At 48.4% G+C, this 22,968-nt stretch overlaps 1 protein-coding gene across 1 annotated transcript; it reads right to left on the bottom strand.

Moving 5' to 3' along the window:
- Nucleotides 1-521: 521 nt before the first annotated feature.
- Nucleotides 522-22,017, bottom strand: ALX3 (ALX homeobox 3). The gene is made up of 4 exons (XM_024212223.2): nucleotides 21,714-22,017; nucleotides 10,086-10,399; nucleotides 4,620-4,748; nucleotides 522-1,567 (listed from the first exon to the last, which is right to left on the bottom strand). Exons 1-4 carry the CDS (start codon nucleotides 22,015-22,017, stop codon nucleotides 1,250-1,252), a joined length of 1,065 nt encoding a protein of 354 aa, XP_024067991.2. The 3' UTR covers nucleotides 522-1,249.
- Nucleotides 22,018-22,968: the final 951 nt, after the last annotated feature.

The raw sequence follows: 22,968 nt of genomic DNA, 5'->3' as shown, positions 1-22,968 counted from the left end.
TTGTTCCTGCAGTGTTCAGGAGAACAGGGCTCTGTGCATTCTTAGTAAGCAAACAGGATTGCACTAAAGAGTATAACTGACTCGTAGCATCAGTTTTTCCTCTTATTGGAAACAACCCTTACCCAACAAGGCCTCAGGTGCTGGCTAATGGCTCAGACCAAAGGGAAACCATTATAATAAGGAAGATGATGTCTAATCTCCATCTAAAGCAGCTGCAGTTTGGGAGAAAATCCCCCATCCAGCCCCTGCACACACGACGAGGCTCTGCTCTCCTCCTCTCCTTCCTGGGCTGGATATATTTTTGTGGGGGCCTTTGGTGAGGTTATACTTGGGAGCCCCTTCCCCTCTTGCTAAGACCAGGCACAGGTAGCAGAGCACAGCTCAGTAAAGGTGAATAGCAGCAGACTCCACAGTTCCATGGTAAATGGGGGATCATGACGCCCCTGTCAGCTTTTGCCTCTCTCCTTCCCCACCCCCACCCTGTCTCTGCCCACAGAAGCGCTTGCCGGAGGGGAGTCAGGGCTTTGCAGAAGTGCCACAGTGCAGTGGATTATGGGAGGAGACTCTCAGGTGGCTTCTCCTGCCCAGGCTCTGGCAGGAGAAGGGGAGATTGGGTTGGGTGGGAGCTAAGGGGGCAGCTGACTGTGCCATTCCTGGTCCCTTTTCCCTGCGGATGGGTGCGTGGGTCTGCACTGGATGTTTCCACCCCCTACAATGTCTCACCATTGCTGCCAGTGTCTCAGCCCACCAATGGTGGCCACAGCGCAGGTAGGGCTTTCCGGCCCACCGACATTTTACCCTAACAGAGAAGGTCTACGCAACACGGTGATAAGGTCTTTTCTGCACTAGGGCTCCTGCAGTTGGCTTTTGGCTCCCCCTGGAGGCAGCCCTGGGTGGGAAGAGTGGCGCAAAAAAAATCCCATTGCAGAGCAAGCTTGAGGGATTCTGGAAGGAGGGACTGAGAGTTGGAATAAGAGATTTCCAGCCTCCGCAGAAATCTCGTGGGGGCTGGCTCCAACATCTCAGCGCCAAGACAAGGAGGAAGATGGCCGCTGTGCTCCTCAGTTCTCATCAGCCCTGGGATCCTGTCTGAGGTGCCAGCAGCTGGGTGTGGTGTGCAGGGAGGCTGAAGGGAAAGGAAAAGCACAGGCTGGGAGCTCTCTCTACCCCTTGTGGAAAGTTGGCTTCAAAGAGCTGCCAACCACCTGCTGGGTGGGTTGTGTCCTCAGCCCAGCTGCTTCCAGGGTGATCACGTGGTCCAGTTAAGCAGGCTGGCTGGCTCTTTGGATTTCATTCTCAGCGTGACCAGGCCCGGGGACTTGTAGTTGTTGTCCGGCGGGGGCTCAAAGCTGTGGCTGCCGAGGGAAGAGGGGAAGCCGTGGATGGAGTACAGGTTGTTGATCCCGGGGTGATGGTTGGGAGAACCAGGGATGCCCATGAATCCGGCAATGTTCCCATGGGAATGCGGGTATGGAGACACACAGGGGGAAGGGATGCTCTCGGGGGGCATGAGGCAGGGGCCTGCAGGGCTCCCCGATCCTGTGCTCGGCCACAGGTTATTCTGCAGCTGAAACAAGGGAAAACAGACAGATGAGGCTGGGTTAGCAGCTACTGGTCAGGAGGGCGCGCTGTCCTTCCTGCATTCCTGCTGCAGGGAGTGGCATGCAGCTGAGTGCAAATCAGAATTTCCATCCCGGGGCGGGGGAATTCCTCTGTTCAACATCCCAGTTTAATCTTGAACTGACCCCAAACGAAATGTTCTATTTCCGTTTTCCTAACGACCATTGAAATTTCGAGTCGGAAGTGTCAAAATGAGTCCATTCAACATTAAACTGTATTCCCATGTGGGGTGCATTGCCTCTTGGGCTTTGCTATTTGGGTCTGAGGATGACCCCGGTCTCTCCTGGATGGACTACATTTCACATGATACCACTCCACCAGTGGGGAGAAAGTGTGGTATCATGGGAGATTGTGCAGGGGTGTATACCCCCTCCTGGCTTTAAAAGGGTTAATGTGGGCCTCAAAGGCCAATTAACCCATCTGGCTGCACCTGCAGGGTGGGCTGGGCCTTATTTAAGATGAAGCCCAGCTGGGGATGGAGCTGGGTGGTAACTAAAGAGAGGAAGCCCAGATCAGAAGGGGCAGCAGGGTGAGAGGGAAGAACTGTGCGGTCACTCCCTGGGATTCGAGTGGGGAGAGACTGGAGAGTCAAGAAGGAAGCCCAGAGGGGAAGAGTTGGCCCTGGGATCCCCTCCTGTTAGGAGGCCGAGAGATATATGGAGCAGGCACAAGGGTGTAGCAGGCTCTGGTGATGAGCCCTGATAAAGGGGCAGGAGATCTGGACTTCCAGGGGTTGAGCCCAGGGAGGCATTCCGCTGAGGAACTGAGCAAGGGAAACTTAGGAGGGATGGAAGGTCAAGCCCAAGGAGGGCAGAATTTGATTTAAGTTTGGGATTTATTGGGGGATTCCTGAGGAGAAGCCTGCCCTGAATGAAGGGTGACTTTAGAGAGGCTGTGGGAGAGGCCAGCTGACAGGCTACAGTAGGATGAACTCCAGAAGGCAGCAGCAAGGAGTCTGAAGGAGCAGACCTTGGCTGCTGGGATAGGGTCCCTGGACGGGAACCCAGCATAGAAAGTGGGCCTGGGCTTCCCCCACCAGTCACTGGGGAAGGTAGGGAAGCCCCTGAGAAGGGGATATAGATTCCTGGAAGCCCTGAGAAAAGGGTGTATTACACCACGTGGCCCAGAGTTGGGGGCCAAAGGCCTTTTGTAATGACATTGGACTGTCCTGTGTTGAATTTTCTGTTCCCCTGGAAAGGGTGGAATTAAAATGTGACCTGGCTGGAGGGAAACTGCTGCGAGAAGACAGACCCTGCAGGACTGAAGTGACTCTCGGCAGAGGCGCTAGAGGGAAAAACACTGCTACACCATGCCCAGCCACGAGGGGGCGCTCCAGGAGTGAGTTGACCCTTCTACAGAGATGTCATCTGGCCAGGAAACCTGGCCCGTAGGAGAGCATGGGGGTATCAGGCCTTCTAACTACAACTCCCATGAGGCAATGCCCCACAATAGGGAAATGCTGCTTCATGTTGAATTGACCCCAAATAATTTGTCTCCATTTTTCTTAACCAAAAAATCCAAAAATTTCAGCAAAAAACAAAATGTCCCTGAGGAAAATGTCAATGTTGTGGAAACGGCATTTTCCATCGATAAATTGTTCAGAGGGAAAAGGGGCTGTCCATAAATCACACAGTAAGGGGTGGATGGGTCCTTAATTTTCCTCATTTGTTTCAGTTTTGCAAAATGTTACAAGGGCTGGGTGGGTCTCGAAAATCCCCAAAAAAGGTATTACGTAATTTATGGACGTAGTTGAGGTCTGGTGTTCCCGGGGCATAGGAGAGCCCCAGGGATAACAGCTGCGAGGAGCGGTGGGTTCCTTGCTACATAACTCCCAGTGCCAGAGCTGCACATTCTTCTGCCCTGGAACATAAGACCCGAACCTGTGAGTGCCCTTAACTCCCACCAACTTTGTGTGATCAGGCACCTAATGAGAGGGCAGAGAGCAGAAATCTTAAAGGATCCACTAATTACTGAGTGAAATTAAATGGTAGAAATGGTCTTAAGCGGCCAAGTACTCAGACAGCACCGTCTTTCCAATGCCCCAGAGTTCCGGTGTGTTTGGATACATGCATTTGGCACTAGAAAGCTAGGGGGTCACTAGTGAAATTGATCATGCCCACGCTGTCTGGGGCTCCAGAGAAAAATGACCACACTCCCAAAGTCCTGCTCCAGCATGCACAGGGGTTAGTGTAAAATCTGGGATGGAATTTCTGAGAGGGGCCAGACTTCCCTTTAGTTGACTCTGGCCAGGAGCACTGGGGGACAAGGGAAGTGTCCCCAGGGCTTTAGAAAATAGAGCTATGCCAGTAACTGATTCTTTGTTGTGGTTGTTACTGGTTAGTTGCCTGAACTGAAAAACAAAACTAAAAAATCGTTTGGGGTCAAAGGAAACATTTTGTTTCATTTCGAGGTTGTTGGTTTTTTACCTTTTAAAATAATGAATACAACTAAAATTCAAAACAAAAAGTCATTTTGCATCAAAGAAATTTCATTTTAAAAATGTTGAAATGAAACGTTCTGACTTTTTCTGAAGGGTTTGTTTGTTTTTTCTGACTGAAACAATTCGGTGAATTCGATACAAAATGATTCGGTCCACCTGAATCTGCATTTTTCAGCAAAAAAATGTTTAGTCTGGAAAAATTTCTCCCAGCTCTCTTAGAAATATGAAGGGTGAATGTGAAGGCAGCACCAAATCGGGTATTCTACTGTGTTTATCTCTGGTCTGTGGGGCCAGGTGCTTAGGGGGTTATTGGGGCAGTGTGAGATTCCCTGGTGAAGCGATGCAAAAGGCTTGGAAATGGGGCATAATATGCTGTAGCTCTGATCTGCTGCATTATTCTCCCTTGTCTTCTCATTTACATGGTGCCAATCTGAAGTAACTGCATTGATTTGAGTGGAGCTAATCTAGATTTACGCCCATGGATGTGAAATCCTAATTTGGCCCAACATGTTCTGATGGGGGTGAGGTCTGGCCACTGTTCCTGATTCTGTCTCAGTACCTGAGGGTAGTTTTCAGCCCTGGGCAGGACAGAGATGTCGTAGGTGGCTGCAAAGGGATTTCTCGACTCCTGGATTTTCCCATAACGTTCCCGTTTCCGCCACTTTGCTCTCCGGTTCTGGAACCAAACCTGGGGGAACAGTGCAAATCCCAGGTGACCTGAGACTGTCAGTCAACACAGAGATGCTGAAACAGCCAAGGGTCAGACCCAGCAGGGACCCAACTGAAAGTGATCAAGTTTAGACCTACCAAGACCTTACAGGGGGCAGGAGACTGGAGACATCCAAGGGATATGGGGCTTATGTTGACGTGTGGCTGGGCCTTACAGGGCACTGCAGTGTCTGAGGGTTCCACTGGCATATGGGGTATGGTGTAGCAGACTCTGCCACTTTATTAGCACAAAGTTTCCTTTGGCTAGTAAGTGGGTTTAGAGGACCCTGCAGTGGAATTTGGGGTACTCACATGCATTGGTTCCTATCTGAGTTATAAATGGGTCCATATGGTACATGTGATTTTAGCAAGGGGATGAAGGCCCTGGCAGGGTGAGCACTGGGCAAGCTTCCATCTGCCAGTGCACCTTGGTCCTCGCCTGGCACTGCGACTGCCCCATCCCTATTGCTCTCATTTATGGAGACCATTCGGCGCTCGAGATTCTGTGGTGGTCTCCTGGGTTCATTTCTGGTCCCCACTCGGGGTTGGTACAACACCACTAAACACGTTTCCACTCGTGGCCTGACGAAAGGATTAAGCCCAAATCTTACCTTAGCCCAGATGAAACCAGCTAGCCCCAGAAAGTTACCTTCCATTGTGGTGTTGGTGATGGGGAGCACAAGCCCCACACCAGGCAAGAAGGGGTTTAAGGAGCAGCTTTGGGCTCAGCCAAGCCAACCATGGAGGAGAGGAGCCTTACAAGGGAAAAGCCCAGTTGAGAAGGGCCAAGCTCAGGGAGGTGAATGGATCTCTCCCCACTAGCTCCCTGCAAGAAGCACCGCGGAGCCAAAGCTGGCAGAGGGTTACTGCAAACGCTGCCCGGAGGATGCTGAGCAAGGCTATGGCTCATCCAGTATCCCCCCAGAGGAGGGAGACCAGAGATGTGTTTGGGCTATTTTTGCATTATGTCTGTCTTATGTTACTGTTCTTCCCAGGGCTGGGGGGAAAGGCCTAGACACGGGCCACAGTAGGAAGAAGTCTGAGGAAGAAGGAAGAGGTCAGAAGAAGCCGATCATAGTCATCTGCTACAGAGGCCTGGGCTGGAACCCAGGCTAGAGGTAGGGGAATCCAGTCTCTATAGGTCACCATGGAAAGGCCTGGTGAAGGCCCTGGGCAAGGGAAATAGTGGGCCTAGAGTCGGGCTGGAGCCCTGGCACAAGGCAGCTGGACTGTTATTGGACCGGTCTCCCCCTTAACTCAGAAGGCATGAGACTAGAAATTGATCTGGCTGGAGGGCTGAGTCACGGGACCAAGGGCCACCGGCAGACCTGAATGGCTGGTCAGTGAGGCTACAGAGAGGGAAAACCCAGCAACATCAGATCCAGACACAAGGCAACGCACTGTGAGCAGCGGTTTGATACCGAGGCATGGAGCCCCCCGTCTCGTGGCCAGCAGATCTGATGCTGTGCAGGTCGGCAGTGTCTGAAAGCCTTTACCACGACGTGTCTGGTGGCTGTCGGTCCAGTTCCTAGCTGATAGGCTTCTACAGCACACAAGGAGCCCTAGTGATACTATCGCTGTCTCGTCCCCTTGTTGGCAGTCTCAGAGTTGCCCAGGATTGAATGGACCATGGAGAGACAACAGCAGAAGGGTTGGTCCCTCCAGTTCATGGCTGAGGCTCATCTGTCAGATGGAGTTTGAAGCAAGCTTATGCTTGATGTACTTGCTCTCTGGATAACAAAAGGACTTCAGTCTCCAGGGCTGTCTGCCTTTTAACTGGCACTGAATTCACCTTAAGAAACAACAGCAGAAAGGGGAAAGACCTCCTTTCTCTCCCATAACATACAGAGCACAGGTTGCTGGGGCGACTACTTATTTTTATATCCTCATTACAGCCTTGTCTACGCCTACACATTAAGTTCACCTAGCTCCATCGCTCAGGGCTGGGGAAAAATGTCACCCCTGACATGACATAGTTAGCTTGATCTGACCCTCACTGTAGACGCAACGAGGTTGATGGAAGAATTCTTCTGTCCACCTAGCTACTCCCTTGCAGAGAGGTGAATTAATTACAGTGATGGGAAAACTCTTCCATAGGAAGCACCCACAACGCTGTAGTTTGGACACACCCTCTGGAAGTAGTCAGATGCTTTGTATGAATAGCTGCAGCCTACAAGTGGTTACCACACACACAACCTCCATTCATGCATTCCTGGGTCTCAGATTTCCCCAAGCTGCTTCTATTCTGATGTACTCCAGTATGTTAACAATGAGTATATTCACAGGGGTCTAGCCTCTGCCCGGAGGAACTAGCTGCGGGTTCTCCATCTGATGGTACAGGCATCACTGTCCTGGGATCCGGTGATGGAGCTAGCCCCAGAAGATGACTGCAGTTTGGTGATATCTAGCAAGAGGCTGGCAGCATTGTCTCTGGTGGGCTCTAGAGATGCTGAGGTTTCAGTGGAGCTGTCTCAGGAGGTGCCTGTCTGAGGTTGCTAGCACTTTAGTACCACCTCAAATAACTGCATTAAGGGGAATTTCCCAAGATAGCGTTGCGATTATCTTCATATGGGCTTGATGCAGGGAATCAATCTCTGGCCTTGGCTATGCAGAAGATCAGACTAGATGATCATAACAGACTCTTCTGGGCTTAAAATCTGAGTCTGTATTTAGGAGGGCCTCTCCTTGGCTGACCTCTTTCTGACTCTTCACTTATATCACTAGCTGCAGCACCGGGTGTTAGAGATGGATCCAAGCCCCAGTCTGGGATCCAGGTGTCCCTGAACCACTCAGATCCAGATTAGAACTTTCTGACCGGCCCCTAACTGTGTAATAGGCCAAACTAAAACCCTGGGACCAAATTCTGGGCCCTTTCAGATCTGGCCCCCCATGCCCATCTCACAATGCCCCTTTCCTTTAAACTCTACATCCATTTCTGCCATGAGCTAGCAAGTCACTTCACCTCCCTGTGCCTCAATTTCCTCACCTGTCAAATGGGATTAATGATACTGACCTCCTCTGTAAAGTGCTTTGAGGTCTCTAGATGAAAAGTGCTGTATAAAAGCTAGGAATTATTATTATTCTGTCCCCAAACCAAACAACCGCAGGCTCCTTTCCATCACACAGATGAGTAACACTGGCTCCAGTGCTTGCTTCAACTCTTTCCTTAGTCTCCTATGAAGGCTGCCACCAGGGGACACCACTAGCTTCTCCCCAGAACCCATCCCGCCTCAGAATGTGCTTTCCAGCGAACTCTGTAGCTGTGGCAGGCTGGGTGACAAAGTACATCCTGGTGGAGTCCCCGCATATGAGCGCTGGCTCAGGCACAGTGGAATGTTCCATCTCCCTGTCTGCATCTCCGCTGACGGGACATTCTTCCTCACCCAGCATTACATTTGCAGACTGGCTCGTCCTCTGCAGTGATATTTAATAACCAGAGCAGCGAGGCTGCGTGGATTCCTGTCCAGATGTGTGTTTGTAGCTCTGAGCGCCAGTTTCTCCTGTTGCTTTCGATCATCACTTGCACTCACTTCATTTTGCACATTCCTGCGGGCATTCCTGCAAGCCAACTTTTCTGGCTTTCCAACATGAGACTGAAACCACAGGCCAACGCCTCTGGGGAGAGTTAACCCTGCTGATGTAAAGGGGGTGCCAGGGGAAAGACTGGGCTGCTCCAGGCTGTATGCCGAGGTCTCCTTCCATTCAGCGAAGGGATAAGTTATCCGCTCCAGTCTAGTCCCTATGCACATCCTGGGGATGCCAGTGGTAGAAACCCTTTAGCTGGATTGAAAGGTGCTATATAAGTGCAAGATGGTGCTGTTATTAAAAGAAAGACATTGAATAAGAAGGCCAAGGCTTAAACTTTGTTTGCAGAGTTGTTGTAGCCATGTTGGTCCCAGGATATGAGAGAGACAAGGTGGATGAGGTGTAGCATCCTTTATTGGATGAACTTTTGTTGTTGAAAGAGACAAGCTTTTGAGCCACACAGAGTTCTTCTTCAGGTCTGGGAAATTTAAGTATCACAGCTAAATACTATACAAGATGGAACAGCTTGGTAAGCATAAGAATTTAACAGGTTGCAAGAGACCATTCAAGATGAAGTGGGCAATTAACACCTCTACAGTCACAGAACAAAAGAGGGTTAATGAGTTACAGATTTTTGTAATGAGACATAAATTCCGTGTCCATGACTTTTAGCATCTTGCAAAGTTATGAATGTAAGCTCCCAGACTTGTCTTTGGATGGTGGTGTGCAGGTTTGAGGACAAGGACTGAGAGGTCACCTATAGAGTGGTCGTTTTGTGAAAAGTATTCACCCATAGGTGACAGGGTGTGTTTGTCTTTTTTATGATTTTTCTGTGTGAGTTCATTCGAGAGCATAGTGATTGTCTGGTTTCATCCACGTAGTTGTTGAGGCATTTGATGCAACAGATGAGGTACACCCCAAGTTGTGATAGGCATATGAAGGACCCAGGGATCGGGGAGCGGGGGGGGTGTTTATCATTGCAGCAGTAGAGATATGTCTGCAGGTTTTGCATCTGTTGTTATGACAGGGTCTAGTGCTGCTTTGACTTGGTGTGTCTTGGTCTGTGGGAAGCTTGCTTCTGATAGTGAGCTTGGTGAGTCTGCGGGGTTTGAAGCCAGAGGAGCGGGTTTAGAGAAGATTTCTTTCAGGATGTGGTCCCCATCAATTATGGGGTTGTAATTGTTTGACGATACCCTGTATGGGCTCCAGAAATTGGTCCAATAAAAGATATTATGGGGGTGGAATGTGGCAGAAGTTTAACAGCAGACACTACAGGAATGCTTCTTGGCCTTCTAGGAAAAGAAGTAAAGATGACTTTCATAGCCACCTGAAAACACAGGCGGACTTCAGGGAGACAGACTTGTATCTAGGTCCTGTACAACGCCGACCATTTCAGAAAATGAAATGATTGCTAGAGAAAGATTGGTTAGAATGTAATTATCCAGACTGGAATTTGCCCTGGACGCTGGGATTAACCACCCTCCTCTAGGCCAAAATACCACAATGGGATATTTAAACTGCCCAAATGGCTGTGGCCCCTCAGTTTTCCAAAGCTGGCACTTCAGCAGCACATGCTCTATAGCACCAGGCTGGGTTTGTTACGGAGATAGAAGAAGGAACACCCACACTATGTAAGCATCTCTTGGCAATCTTCCAATCCAAGTACCAACCTGACCTGCCCCTGCTCGGCTTGTACAGTCCCAGGTGAAACTATTAGGAGGGAGGCAAAGATCACTGTGCTTTGTGGAAAGGACCTTGCAGAAATGACCCTGCCCACCCCTCGTTCCCTTACCTGAACCCTGGCTTCTGTTAGGTCCGTCCTTAGTGCCAGCTGCTCCCTGGCATACACATCGGGGTAATGGGTTTTCTGGAAGACCTTCTCCAGTTCTTCCAGTTGGAAGGTGCTGAAGGTCGTCCTGTTCCTCCTCTTCTTGTTCTTGTTCTTGGATAGCTCCATGGTGTCGGTGAGCTCAGGGGAGATGTGCTCCCTCAAGCTGCCCAGAGACGCAGCCGGGGAGCAGCTGAGATCAGGGGCTTCTTCCAGCGGGGCTCTGCAGTCTGTGGGCACAGGGTGGTACTCCTGCCCTTTGGCGCTTTTCTCTCTGGCTGCAGTGGGAACACACAGAGCAGTGGGTTAAACAATCACAGAGCCATACTGTTGCCTGCTGCCCCCACCCCTCAAGCGTTGCTCTCTATGGATGTTCTAAACTATTCCGGACCCGGGAGCTTGGCTGGTGGCTCTGAATAGATTAATGCAGCATGCGTTTTTCCAAGTTCCCCATTAAACACTGAAACAGCACCACGGGTCTGGGGTGGGTGCCAAGAGATTAGGGCCTGTATTTCTGGGGGGAAATCTCCTCTGTGCCCCGTCAGGCAAGAATTAAGCACTCCTGGCAACTGAATGGCTCAGCCTTGGGGTGGGGAAGGCAGGGCTGGTGGATGAAATCACTAAAAGGGGGAAGACACACAAGGACAAAGAGTGGGTCCAAATCCATCTTGCCAACGATTGCAGTATACCCAGAGGGGAAAGACTACACCTCTGCTGGGGTATAGATGAAAGCTCAGAGCCAGCGAGTGGGGCCTGGGTTTTCTCCTGGGGGAAGCCATTGAAGGGCTAGGTTTTACAACACCTTTTAGCGTAGTAGCCAGGGACTCAGGAGACCAGCGCTCAGTTCTCTGCTCTGCTACTGACCTCTGTGTGTGACCTTGGGCAAGTCAATCAACCCTGTGTCTCAGTTCCCCTTCTGTCAAATAGAGATAATAGCCCTTAAAGAGTGTGAGGCACTTGGGTACTAATGTGATGGGGGCCACGTATGTACCTAAAACAGAGGGACAGTCTGTTACCTGCATTGGTTGCATTGGCCTAGAGCATGGTACATGTGTATCTCCTGTCAATTTAACAGATGGGATTAGAATTGGAAAAAGTACAGAGAAGTGCAACAGAAATGATTAGGGGATGGAAAAAGCTTCCACGTGAGGAGAGATTAAAAAGACTGGGACTGTTCAGCTTAGAAAAGAAACGACTCAGTGGAGGATATGAGAGAGGTCTATAAAATCAGGAATGGTGTGGAAAGAGTGAATGGGAAAGTGTTATTTATCCTGTCACATAACACATGAACCAGGGGTCCCCCAATGAAATTAATAGGCTGCAGGTTTAAAAGGAAGTGCAATTCTTCACGCAACGCACAATCACTCTGTGAAAGTTGTTGCCGGGGGATGCTGTAAAGGCCAAAAGTATAACTGGATTAAAAAAAGAATTAGATATGTTCATGGAGGATCGGTCCATCAATGGCTATTAGCCAGGATGGGCAGGGATGCAACGCCATGCTCTGAATGTCCTTAGCCTCTTGTTTGCCAGAAGCTGGGAGTGGACCACAGGATGGATCACTATAATTGCCCTGTCTGTTCATTCCCTCTGAAGCACCTGGTGATGGCCACAGACAGAAGACAGGATACTGGGCTAGATGGACCATAGGTCTGACCTAGTACGGCTGTTCTTATGATTATAGGACAATTATTGATGCTGTTGTGATCCCCTTGCCTCCAACAAGAATTGAGGGCACACAGAACCATTCATTCTAGGGCTTGCCCAGCTGTGTGCTGCTGCAGGGGTCTCTGAGTCTTTAGCAGTGGGATGGGTGAGGGATACTGAAGCAGGAGGCCAGGGGTGTGAAATGAAGAGTAAAGAGGGGGGTAGGTGAGATGAATGGAGGCTAGGGAGCAGGATGAATTAGGCAGAGTGCACCTGCAGGGCCAGATCCTCAGTGGGTGTAAACCAGCAATAGTTTCAATGGAGCTGCACTTATTTACACCCACTGAGGATCTGTCCTGAAGCACGGGCAAGATGAGATTGTCCCAGCATGCCTACTGAGCTTCCCCTCACCCTTTCTCCATCTCCAGACCAGCTGGACACAATATCTGTCTCGCCACCGATGGAGCAGTATCTTGCCTGGTGTGGCGGCAAACAGACATGCTGCACAACCCTGGTGCGTGGAGATGACTCCGTTCTTGCACGCCCTGGGTTTGCAGCTCCTGAACTACCGCCATTGAAAATGTGCTGGAGGCCAGGGGCTCCCCAAAGATCTAAATCTTTCTCCAGAGACTATTTGGAAAGAACTCCCCAGTGAAAGCCATCCCACCGCCTTTGAACAGCACCGCCCAGGGCAACCATTTCCCAGCCCGAATCAATTGTTTGAGGAATTGCCTTATAGAAAACAGCCCGTGGGGAATCTAGGGCAATATGTTTGTGTTGCGTTTTTCTCCCCACCCCCTGTCTGGAATTTGTACTGAAATGTGTTGGAGGGAATAAATCAGAGCACATTCTGAAAGAGGAACTCGGGCTGCCTTTTCCAGCCGCAAGCCAGGAGCGTTCTCTTTCACACAGATTTGGCTGCCGACGGTGACAAGCAGAACACAAGAGGGAACCGCACCAGTGGAGAAGGTCTTCTGGGGCCAGCTCCTCGGCGGGTGGAAATTGGCTTCGTAGCCATCAGTGGAATGTTGTTGATTTTCGCCAGCCGAGGCCCTGGCTCTTGGTTAAAGGCAAAAGTCTAAAATACCAGCGTGAAGGAGGCTGCAAAGGGGGCAGCAACCAGCCCTGCCCATTCCAGGGAAAGGCTGGTGTGTTGAAGAGTCAGGCCTGGAATGTTCTGGGTGCTGAATCTCGACGACTCCTCAATCCCTACACTGTTACCAGTGTGGGCAGGCAAAGCTTTCCCAGGTTATTCGGGGCTCTCAGTGGGGCCCAGCCTGAAGCTGCAATGCCAGCCCATTTAACCCACTTGGTGCCCTGTTTCATCAAGCTCTTCAGTGGCTGAGATATTTTACCCCATCAATGCCCCAGGGGAAAGGAGTTGCTAGGAAACTGCTTTCCTCTCTGCTGCTTTCCTCACACCTGGTTCAACTCACCTGCAGGCTATGACTTTCAGCAGGTGAAAATGGGGTAAAGGGGCCCAGGGGAGGAAGAGGCAGATGTGGAACCCATGGAAATTAGGGCTGGGGATACACAGAGGAAGCCCTGGGGCTGAAGTTCCTGTCCTGGTTTCATTCTAGGGAATGATTTCCCTTCCTAACGGGATCCAGCCTTCTGGGGTTTCCTCTCCACACCATGGTCTCTTTCTCCAGCAGACAGGGCACCAGGGCACAGAGTTTTAACTGGCCTGTGCTTGCTTTCTTGAATTGGGCTGATCCTGCACCACTGGGGGCAAATGGGGATTTGGGTCGTGGGCTTCAGTGATGGCAGGATCGGGCCCAATATTCTTTGCTTATCTGGGTCTCATATAGGTTGAATGGGATGGACCCTGGCTCTTGTATAGACTGTATGGGATGGATCCTGTATGGATTGAATGGGAAGGACCCTGGATCCTGTATAGACTGTGTGGGACGGATCCGGTACACAGGGTCTGGTCTGGTGCCTAGTTCCTTCCTTGCGGACTATCACTATTCTGTCCCAGTGGTTTGTTTTTTAGCTGGGCTCACATAGGACTCAGCCAAGGGAGGGGGTTCTGCAGGGTGGCCGCTGGCGCTAGGGTTAGCCGCAGAACGGTCTGTCTGAGCAGCTGGGAGCGAAGGGGCTGGAGAGAAAGTTCCTTTCAAATACCTGCTGGAAAGTGATGCCTTTAACTCTGAACCATCTAAGCAGAAAGTTTACCTTGAAATATTGCACGAGATTCATTTGAATTGACCCATTGTAGCCTCTTTCTGTCTTTTCTTGCCTCTCTTCCCTTTTCCCTTCCCTTCTTTCCCCCTCCCATCGCTTCTCTCTTCCTTTCTTGGCTTGTCAGCCGGCTGGTTTGTTCGTTCCGTTCTCAGCACCCTACCCAAATTCCCATTTCATTCGTCTACCTAATTACAAAACAAGGCCATCCGAGAGTTTCTGGAGAACTAGAATGGCCTTCCAGGGTCCGAATTTACACCAGATCTAGAGTCGGGAACTTGGACCTAAACCTGAAAAGGGAAGGTCGACTCTTTTTTTTAACTTGATATCTTGAATCAATTTACAAAACTCAATCGATCGGAATTCGTGCACGCAACTCTGATAGGAACCCAGCACCTTCCCTTTTTCTCCTTCCTCTTAAACGGTTTCTAATTCGAATCGGCTCCTTCTCTCCCAGGACTAGGAAGTGGGTTTATTTAGGGATTTTTTCCGCTTAATTAAACCAATTTGGGGTTTATCCCAACAGCCGAGTCTGAGTCAGTTTGTTTTGATTAATTCCCACCACGGGAAATGTTTTCTCTGGAGGTAGACAACAAGACACTTTAGAGATCTTTCTCTCTTTTCTCCACAGCTATGTTTATCTAGCTATTTCAAATAAATAGCTACAGATATAGCAATGAAATTAGATACCTGGGATGGATAAAAATAAAAGTAACGGGTTTTCTCCATTTTATTTCCCAAGGTATCGACAGAGGCAAACATTCATGAGACAAAATTTAGCAATGCCCTTAGCTGAGATTCTATTTTTAAATTCAGAACGAGGGGATGACCCCCAACTGTTATGTAAAGAGATAGGAGATTGTTCTGTTGGGCAGGGAAAGATGCTTGGGCTGAACTGATCCCAAAAATTAGGTTCATACGGTGATGCCTCCCCCCACAAAATCTGGTCAACAAAATGATCCCGCCGCTTTTCTTCAGCTGCTTCTCTTTAACACGCATCCCATCTCCAAAACACACCCTCAATCAATCAATCAATCAATCGGCTGAAAGAAAAAGACCGGAAGGAGGAAGGGTAATAAAAAAATCACAGGCGAGAGAAGACGTGGCTAGATCGTGCTAGAGATTTCTCCGTGTGTATTTTGATGGGCTATCTGACCCAGAAAAGACAGATGGGTTGTGAAGCTGGCAGGGTTAGCCGCTGGGGAACAACTGCACAATTGTTGGGTTAAAGTGGAAAAACTCGGAGACCATTATTCAAGGGATGGGGGCAAGAAAGAAACTCTTCCGCCGTGAGGGGCGGGGGGGAATGTGGTCAGCTGCACGGGAAATGTGATACAGGCATGTATAGGCAGCCATCACCCCGGTATCTGGGCGCGTAAGAGACCTGGACCTGCCCAGACCAGCCTGTGGACTAACCATGCATCGAACCTAGTCAATTTCACCTAGTCATTTTCTCTTGACTACTGAATTCCTTCCTAGCCAATTTCCTTCCTGGGCCAAAGCAAAAATCGGAGAGGGTTTTGTTGTTGTTGTATGTCCCACGCAATCTCATGGGGAGCTGGGAAAATAAACGGAGCAGAAGTCATCAGGGACTGAATGATTTCTGCCCAGGACTCATAGGCCCTGGAGCTTCGTGTCTGTCCTTGCTAAATCCCTGGACAGCTGTAATTCTCCGACTTGCTTTTGTACCAAAGACGAGCAAGGAAGCCACCTCGCCTGAGAAAGATCAGCTTTGGGGAAGAGGGGGAGAGAATAAAGCAGGAAAGAGAAAAACTTTTTCAATCTCTCTCTCTTTCACTCCCTCACTTTAAATCGCTCGCTTGTCCCTCAGCACTCGAGGGAGCGTTTCTGCCCCCCGGCCCCTCCTCAGCGGCGAACCCCAGAGAGCCTGAGCAGAAGATTCGCCTCTACCAGAAACTTCCCCCGTTTTCTTTTTAAAGGGGGAGCTGAGAACATTATTTGGGGCTCAGCACTGCGGCTGCTGGGTGAACCTCTGGCTACAGCTGTCTCCTGATAGCGGGGAGGGGGCTGCCATATTTCTTCCATCCAGAACTTTTCTCTTTCTCCCCGCCCCCTCTGTTTGTGGTACCTGTTTCCCCTGTCTCAGGGGCAGAGTTGTTTACACAGCCCGCTGCCTGCCAGTCTACAAGAGTCCATCCATTCCAACTGCTTCTAATTAAGCTCCAACTATGTTTTTTATCAAGAGGGCTAGATTCAAAGGGCGCAGACATGAAGGGCCACGTAGTAAATAGTTTCCTACAGCTGACCCTGTCTCGCAGGGAAGGAAATCAAGGGCTAGGGATTGCCCCACATTTGGCTTTAAGAACTAAATATTTCAAGACAGTCCATTGGAGAAAGATTCCTCCCAGAATTTATGTTGTGCTTAGAGAAGCAAGAGGTCCTTTCATTGCAGGGCTGAGTTTTTAGTAATCCTCACCTAGGCTCATTTAGGAGGTAAGTGTCAGGGTGTTAAGTGAGTCTGATGAAAGAGAAGGGGAAAAGGACAGTAAAATGAAACAGATTTAGTGTGCACTTGGGATCAATGTGAAACACACAGCCAGAGAGCTGCTTCTCAGAGAAGTGCCCGTGACTATAAATCAGCGGATGGAAATATTTTCACTGAACCATTTTTCCCCCCACGAAAATTGATTTTTTTTAACTGAAACTAAAATGATCGTGGAAAATGTTAGTTTGGGTTAAAAGAAATCTCCTTGGTTCCCCCCCCCCCCCCTTGAAAAAAAAAAAACGGAAACTTTTGTTTTCAAATAACTTTTTTTTTTTTTCAGTTTTTGCTTGATCAAAAACAGGAAAAATCCCCCCAAATGGTCAAATGAAATTAAAAATGTTTCGTTTTGTTAATTTTTTTGGTGAAAAAATATAGCATTTTTGACCAGCACTAATAGCTACCTAATCTATCTATCATTTGAGATGGATCGCTACGTATCTATATATGTATAGATAAATGCAAGTATGTGTATACAATAAAAGATCAAATCTAAATAAAATTCAGCCGGATCAATGACAGCATTTTGACTCTATAAACACGAACGAACCTCTTTGTTCAGCGAAATTTCTGACTTTGCATGAGCCATAAATTATTTTCAGCTGAAGAATTATTTATCACCTTATATATATTTGTTTGGCTTTAGACCGAGAGAGATTGAGGCTTAACAGAATTGTATGTGTAGTTGTGATATAAATATGGGCAGACATTCCTACACGGAAATACATAATATATAGACGTACATAGAGGTTTGAAATTAATTCAGCCACTGAAAAATGATTTCTAAATAACGGAGACGCAGAAACGGGAAGGGCTATAGCCAAAATATTGGCACTGCTCTTCCAAATGGGATTCGAATGTTCTCTGATTTGCGTGGATATCTTTTAGACGCACAAATGCTAGATCCTACAGCAAGTAGCTCGTGCTTCGCAAGGAGAGAGTTTTGATTTGTGAAGTTTATAGCCCCTAGGTGAGCAGACAAAGCAAGGAGAAAACGCACAATGAAAGGCTTGCTTCTCTGGCCCAAGGAACGGGGCTCTCCTCCCCAGCTTTACGGATCAGCGTGGGGACAATAAGCCCGAGCTGCGTTTGTGTTTTGCAGGCTCTGGGGCGGCGGGGAGCGGCTCCTGCTCCTCCGTTTCGGGCCTGATAAATGAGCTTTAATGAAAGATTCAACAAATGCCCCGTTTTCTTCCTTTGATTTCAGCAGCGGGGCCAGGGTCTATGACTGGGGCGCGGGGATGGAAAACGGGGCTTAAGTTCATCTGAAGGGGAAAGGATTTACATGTGGGGGAGGGGGGACTGTAGGAATTGCAGGTAGGGCAGGCTGGGTATACATGTGTGGGAACCCCAATAGCACTGACACGCCTGACGCAATCCCAGGGCATTCCTTTCGGTAAGATGTAGAAGTATGATTTGATTTTATTACGCTGCATTTTCGCCGCGAGCTAACCGTTGGAACTCACTGCCACTTTAATAATAACAATAACTGATCATTGACCGTTGGAACTCACTGCCACTTTAATAACAATAACTGATCATTAACCGTTGGAACTCACAGCCACTTTTTAACCACAACAGTAATTAATAAGTGGCAGTGAAGTCCAGAGGTTATTTAAAGGTTTAAATGGAGTGATAGAATAACAATAACTGTATTGTTATGGTTGAAACTCATTGCTGATGTTTTGTTATTCGATTATTTTAACATCAGTGCAATAGTCGTTATAATTAATTAGCATTTGATTATTATTATACTGGATAATTATTTTAGCAGTGTAATATTTTTTTTGTTATTTCTTCTATTCTTATTTTCCTACTGTCATCAGCATCATCAAAGTTCATTGTGCTGGTAGGTATCATTATATTATCTGTTATTGTTTGTTGTTATTTGCCCTTTATTAGGTTGCATTGTTAGCATTAATGTCCATAGAGTATTATCCTTCATTTATAGAGTGTTTGTGTTTTATCAGTTTCAAGTCTGGTTATTTTTAAGAGCTAGGTATTAGTAAATAATAATAGGATAAAAACAATCCTATTCTAGATTAGATTATTATCCCCCAGCGGTATGTTTTGGCTTGCACACTGGTAGGCTTGGATTCCTCATTATCTAACGCTATAGATCACCAGGCATTAATATCCAGAATGGTTTTCAGGCCAAAGGATCCTAAGGGGCTTTGCAGATTTTCAAAGCATTCGAACGCCATTTAGTCGCCTTCCGTGTTTTAACCCCTCTCTGTCCGAATCCTCTTGGGCAGTAAACTGAGCGTATACATAGGGGGATTTTCAATAGCGCCCCAAATGCCAATTGTCCGGGGAAAAGACAAGGACACAAACGCGTGCAACGAATTGGCAGGACAGGAAAGTAGCTTCTCTACTCTCGAAAGCTTCGTGCGATTGCCAAGAAGCGCGGAACTTTTACAACCTCAGCTTTTCCCATGATTTATTTTCTGCACTGATTTCCCCCCATCTCTTTTTGCCCTGCTCGGCTCCTGAAACGACCCTCTTTGCTGGTGGAGAAAATCATTGTGCGATCCTCCCTTTGCATGGGGGGGAAAAAAAAGCAACGCCCGGGTTCACACAGGCTGCGGTGAAATCCTGACTGCATCGAAGCCGATGGTAAAAACCCCATTGACTCCAAGGGAGCCCGGATTTGACCCCATAAAGCTCCTCATTCCCATAGCCTTCAATAACAGCTTGCTTGCCTGAGCGAGGAAGATACAAGGGGGTTATTACATGGGATCAAAGGATGGAGCAATGTACATCCAGTCCCTTCCAACAGTTTTCAGTAGAAATTACAGGCACTGTAACTTCTATAGATGTATAATATTCCTTTCTTATTTCTCCAGGTAAAGCCCGTACCAACACGGCTGGATTCTCAAAGAAGTCCGAACACCCAGTCGCTTAACTTTGCCCCGTTTCATTGACTTCAATGGAACCATTCGCTAAATCTGACCCTGAGCCGCTGAAGTCAATGAGAACTTTGTGAATGACTGACACGGGGGCCGGGAGTGGGACTGTCCTATAATGGAACAGAGGGTCCTGTGGCACCTTTAAGACTAACAGAAGTATTGGAGTATAAGCTTTCGTGGGTGAATGCCCACTTCATCAGACGCTCCAATACTTCTGTTAGTCTTAAAGGTGCCACAGGACCCTCTGTTGCTTTTTACAGATTCAGACTAACACGGCTACCCCTCTGATCCTATGATGGAGAGATTCTGCCCTCGCTGAAGTCAATGGCAAAACTCTCGGTTGATTTCACTGGGATCAGGATTTCACCCGTTGCGTGTAAAATTAAGCACGTGCGTTAAATCTTTGCGCGCAGGCGGCTGGTAGGAGCGCAATCCCTATTGAATTTCGATAATATTTGGCTGCATGATTTACGCAGCTTTGCAAATCGCAGATGATTATCATGATGATAATAAAACCCAGTATGTTCACACATCTATTGTTAAGCACAATTTTGATCATGGTGATACTTAACAGTGGAATAGTAAAGAATTTAGGCTAACCTGGGTGCTGCCCTGTGTCCATAAAACGAAAACGGACCTCTTGATATATTGATCTAGCTTATTTCTCCTTGTTAAATCATAGGCAACATTCAGTCACCAATAGACATGTCTCTCTTTTCCCTTGTTTCCCAATATACCTTTTGCCAAATTTAATATTGCAGCACATTGGGGGCGGAGGGGAACCTTTTGTGTCTATGACCGATTATTTTTAAAATCCAACAAATATGTAAACATTTAGATCGATAGATGAAAAGGAAAGAAAACCGCCACCCAGCGATAGATAAATAGAATTAAATATAAAGATGAAGGAAAGAACTTTTCCAGCATGTCAGGAAGGGCTTTTAAAAATTATTTTAGACATTTTAGAAAGTGAATTTTAAAACACACAAATAAAGAAATAAAAAAGAAACAGATACGGAAAGGAGGGATATAATGTAAAGTCAGCACAATATGGAGAAAAAAATACTTTTGCTTCAGTTCCTTCGATTTCTGATCTAGCTGATTACAGAATAAACGCCTGGACTGTATAGAAGCCAAATAGAAAGAGAGGGAAGGAAAGAGAGAAAAGAAAGAAGAATGATCAAGAAATAATATGTAAAATATCTTTCTTTGCTCTATGCAATGCTTTTTCTAAAATGTATATCTTTTAAAAAATGGAGGAAGTTTGATCCCGTGAGGATTATAAAATTTGGTGCTTGCCAATGCTAAGGAGACTCGGCGGAAAACATAGCTCTCTTGGTTTTCCTGGAGTACTAGGGGAAATTTCTGTGAATTGCCAAACAACGTTTATTTTTCAGTTTTAACTTCAAATACATTCCCTGTTTCTCTGTCACACATCCCCCCCATCCCCTTTCAAGCTAGAGGTGGAAATTTGCAATTTGTTCGGAGATCCCTTTGAAACCCCGACCTGGCAGCTCTGACTCAGGGATGGCTTCAAGGGGAGATTTGCCCGAGGACTGCAGGATCGACCCTTTAACCGAATGAAATGAGGAGAAAACGGGACAGTTCTACCATGGGGGAGGGATGGGGCAGATCGCACATGTTCATTTGAGCTGCTTATTGCTCTAGAAAGCAACGAGAGAGAAGCGTAGAACCTTTGTATAGTGCCTGAAATACAATCACTTGGCTCCGAGGGAAAATGCGACGAGAAAGAAATAAGTATACAGGGTGGGGGGGGACATACAAGGAAAAGGGAAAAAAAGAAAGAGACGCACAAGAAAGAAAGAAAGAAAGAACGAAAGAAAGAAACATACAAGGAAGGAAGGAGAGAGAGACAAGAAAGAACGAACGAACGGATGACAAGAAAGACAAGGAGACAGAGATAAGAAAGAAACACATACTGTACAAGAAAGAACGAGAAAGACCTACAAGAAAGAAAAAATGAGAGGAAGAAACAGTTCAGGAAGGAGAGACAAGAAAGAAGGCAATAGAAGGAAGGAAAGAAACAGACACACAAGAAGGAAAGAAAGAGAGACAAGGGAAGTGCTATCCCAGGAAGGAAGGGGAGAGCGGAGAAACAGATAGCAGTGCGTTTAATAAAAGGCTCTTCCAGCCCAGGAGTGGCTCTGTAACACTTTTCAGAGGGATTGGTTAAGGTCACACAGTCCCCCTCTCGCCGAGTCCTGCTGCCCCAGCCCTGGCCCTCGGTGCCTGTGCGCAAGGCCACCTTGGCTCCCAGCACGGCCCGTTCGTACCCACCCCTGGCTATTCCTGCCCCCGGGAGGCCAGTGCAGGGCCCAGACCCCCCTTTACCTTCGGCCACGGCCTGGTAGAAAGCCTTCCCGTTGACAGACAGCGCGTGGTGGCTCGGGCTGGGGGACTCCAAGTATTTGTGGGCCGCTTTCTCCTGGGCTGGAGGGTAAGTGTCCGGGTAGCGGCCCGGCCTGGGGCTGAGCCGCTGCTGCTGCGGGGGAAGCGGGTGATGCTGAGGGGGGGTCGGTAGCTTCTGGTTGCCCTGGAAGATGCGCCGCTGCAGGCCTGGAGCTGGGGGGGCTTTGCCTGCGGGAGGTGGCGGGGGTGCTGTCGGGCAGAAGGAGAGGCAGCCCTGCGCCTCCATGGCTGGCAGATCAAGGGGCTGCGGGGACCCGGCCGCGGCGCTGATTTTGAGCTCAGAGTGGGGAGGGATCGCAAACCCCCTCCCCCCAGAAAACCCGGCTCAGCCTGATTTAAACCACTAGGGATCCAGTCACGTGTGTCCCCCATCGAGTTTATTAACCCTCTAATCCCAGCCCAGCCCCTTGGGCTAATTCAGAGAGACCAGGACTCCCCCTGGGCCTGTCCTGCCTTCCCTATACAGCCCGGTGGTCCTTATTACAGCCCGCACGTGTGGGAACTCAATGCTCCACCGCTTTCCTGGGACTGGCTGGAAATGTGCGGCCCAGTCACCCACGCCGGGTCTGTCTTTGTTTAAACCTTCATCCTAGCACAGGATAGCACCCAGAGCTCCCAGCAGCTCCCCCTTTCAAAGGGGTCTGCTGGATTTGGCTGGAAGAGCTGGGCTGAGGGTCCCGTTATGGCTTTCTCTGGGCTTGTGTCAGCGGTTGGTGTTTTATTTCCACGATCATTTTTTTTGTTTAATTAACAGACGCCAATAACCGAACCAGCTTCTGCTCCGATTACGCCGCTTGTCTCATTGGCCCCGCTCCACTGGATCTTGGAGATGAGGAAGATGAGATTTTTGGCTTTTCTTCCCCACATCTCCCCTTGTCCTTATAGTCAATCAGGCCAATTTTCCTTCAGATCACTTGCACGTAATTAGCCCCCTGGTTTAGCTAATCTACATAGTAGATATTATAACCGACTAGCTCACATGCATATGGCACACACAAGCTAGATGTGTGTGCTCTGGCATAGTGTATCTCTCTCACACAGTCTATGAACTAGATGCCTATGGGAAGCGCTTGCATTATTCCACATTGTATACGGCAGGTACAGAGAGGATTGCGGTCAAAATGAGAAAACATCGTTTGAAAAATTAGTACTTTTTTCAAGCGGGAAAGACAGCAAA

Source organism: Terrapene carolina, unplaced genomic scaffold (genome assembly GCF_002925995.2).
Source record: "Terrapene carolina triunguis isolate 2854851 unplaced genomic scaffold, T_m_triunguis-2.0 Scaffold552, whole genome shotgun sequence".
NCBI lineage: Eukaryota > Metazoa > Chordata > Testudines > Emydidae > Terrapene > Terrapene triunguis.
The sequence above is the reverse complement of the archived record's forward strand: the minus strand, read 5'-3'. Positions and strand labels throughout refer to the sequence as shown.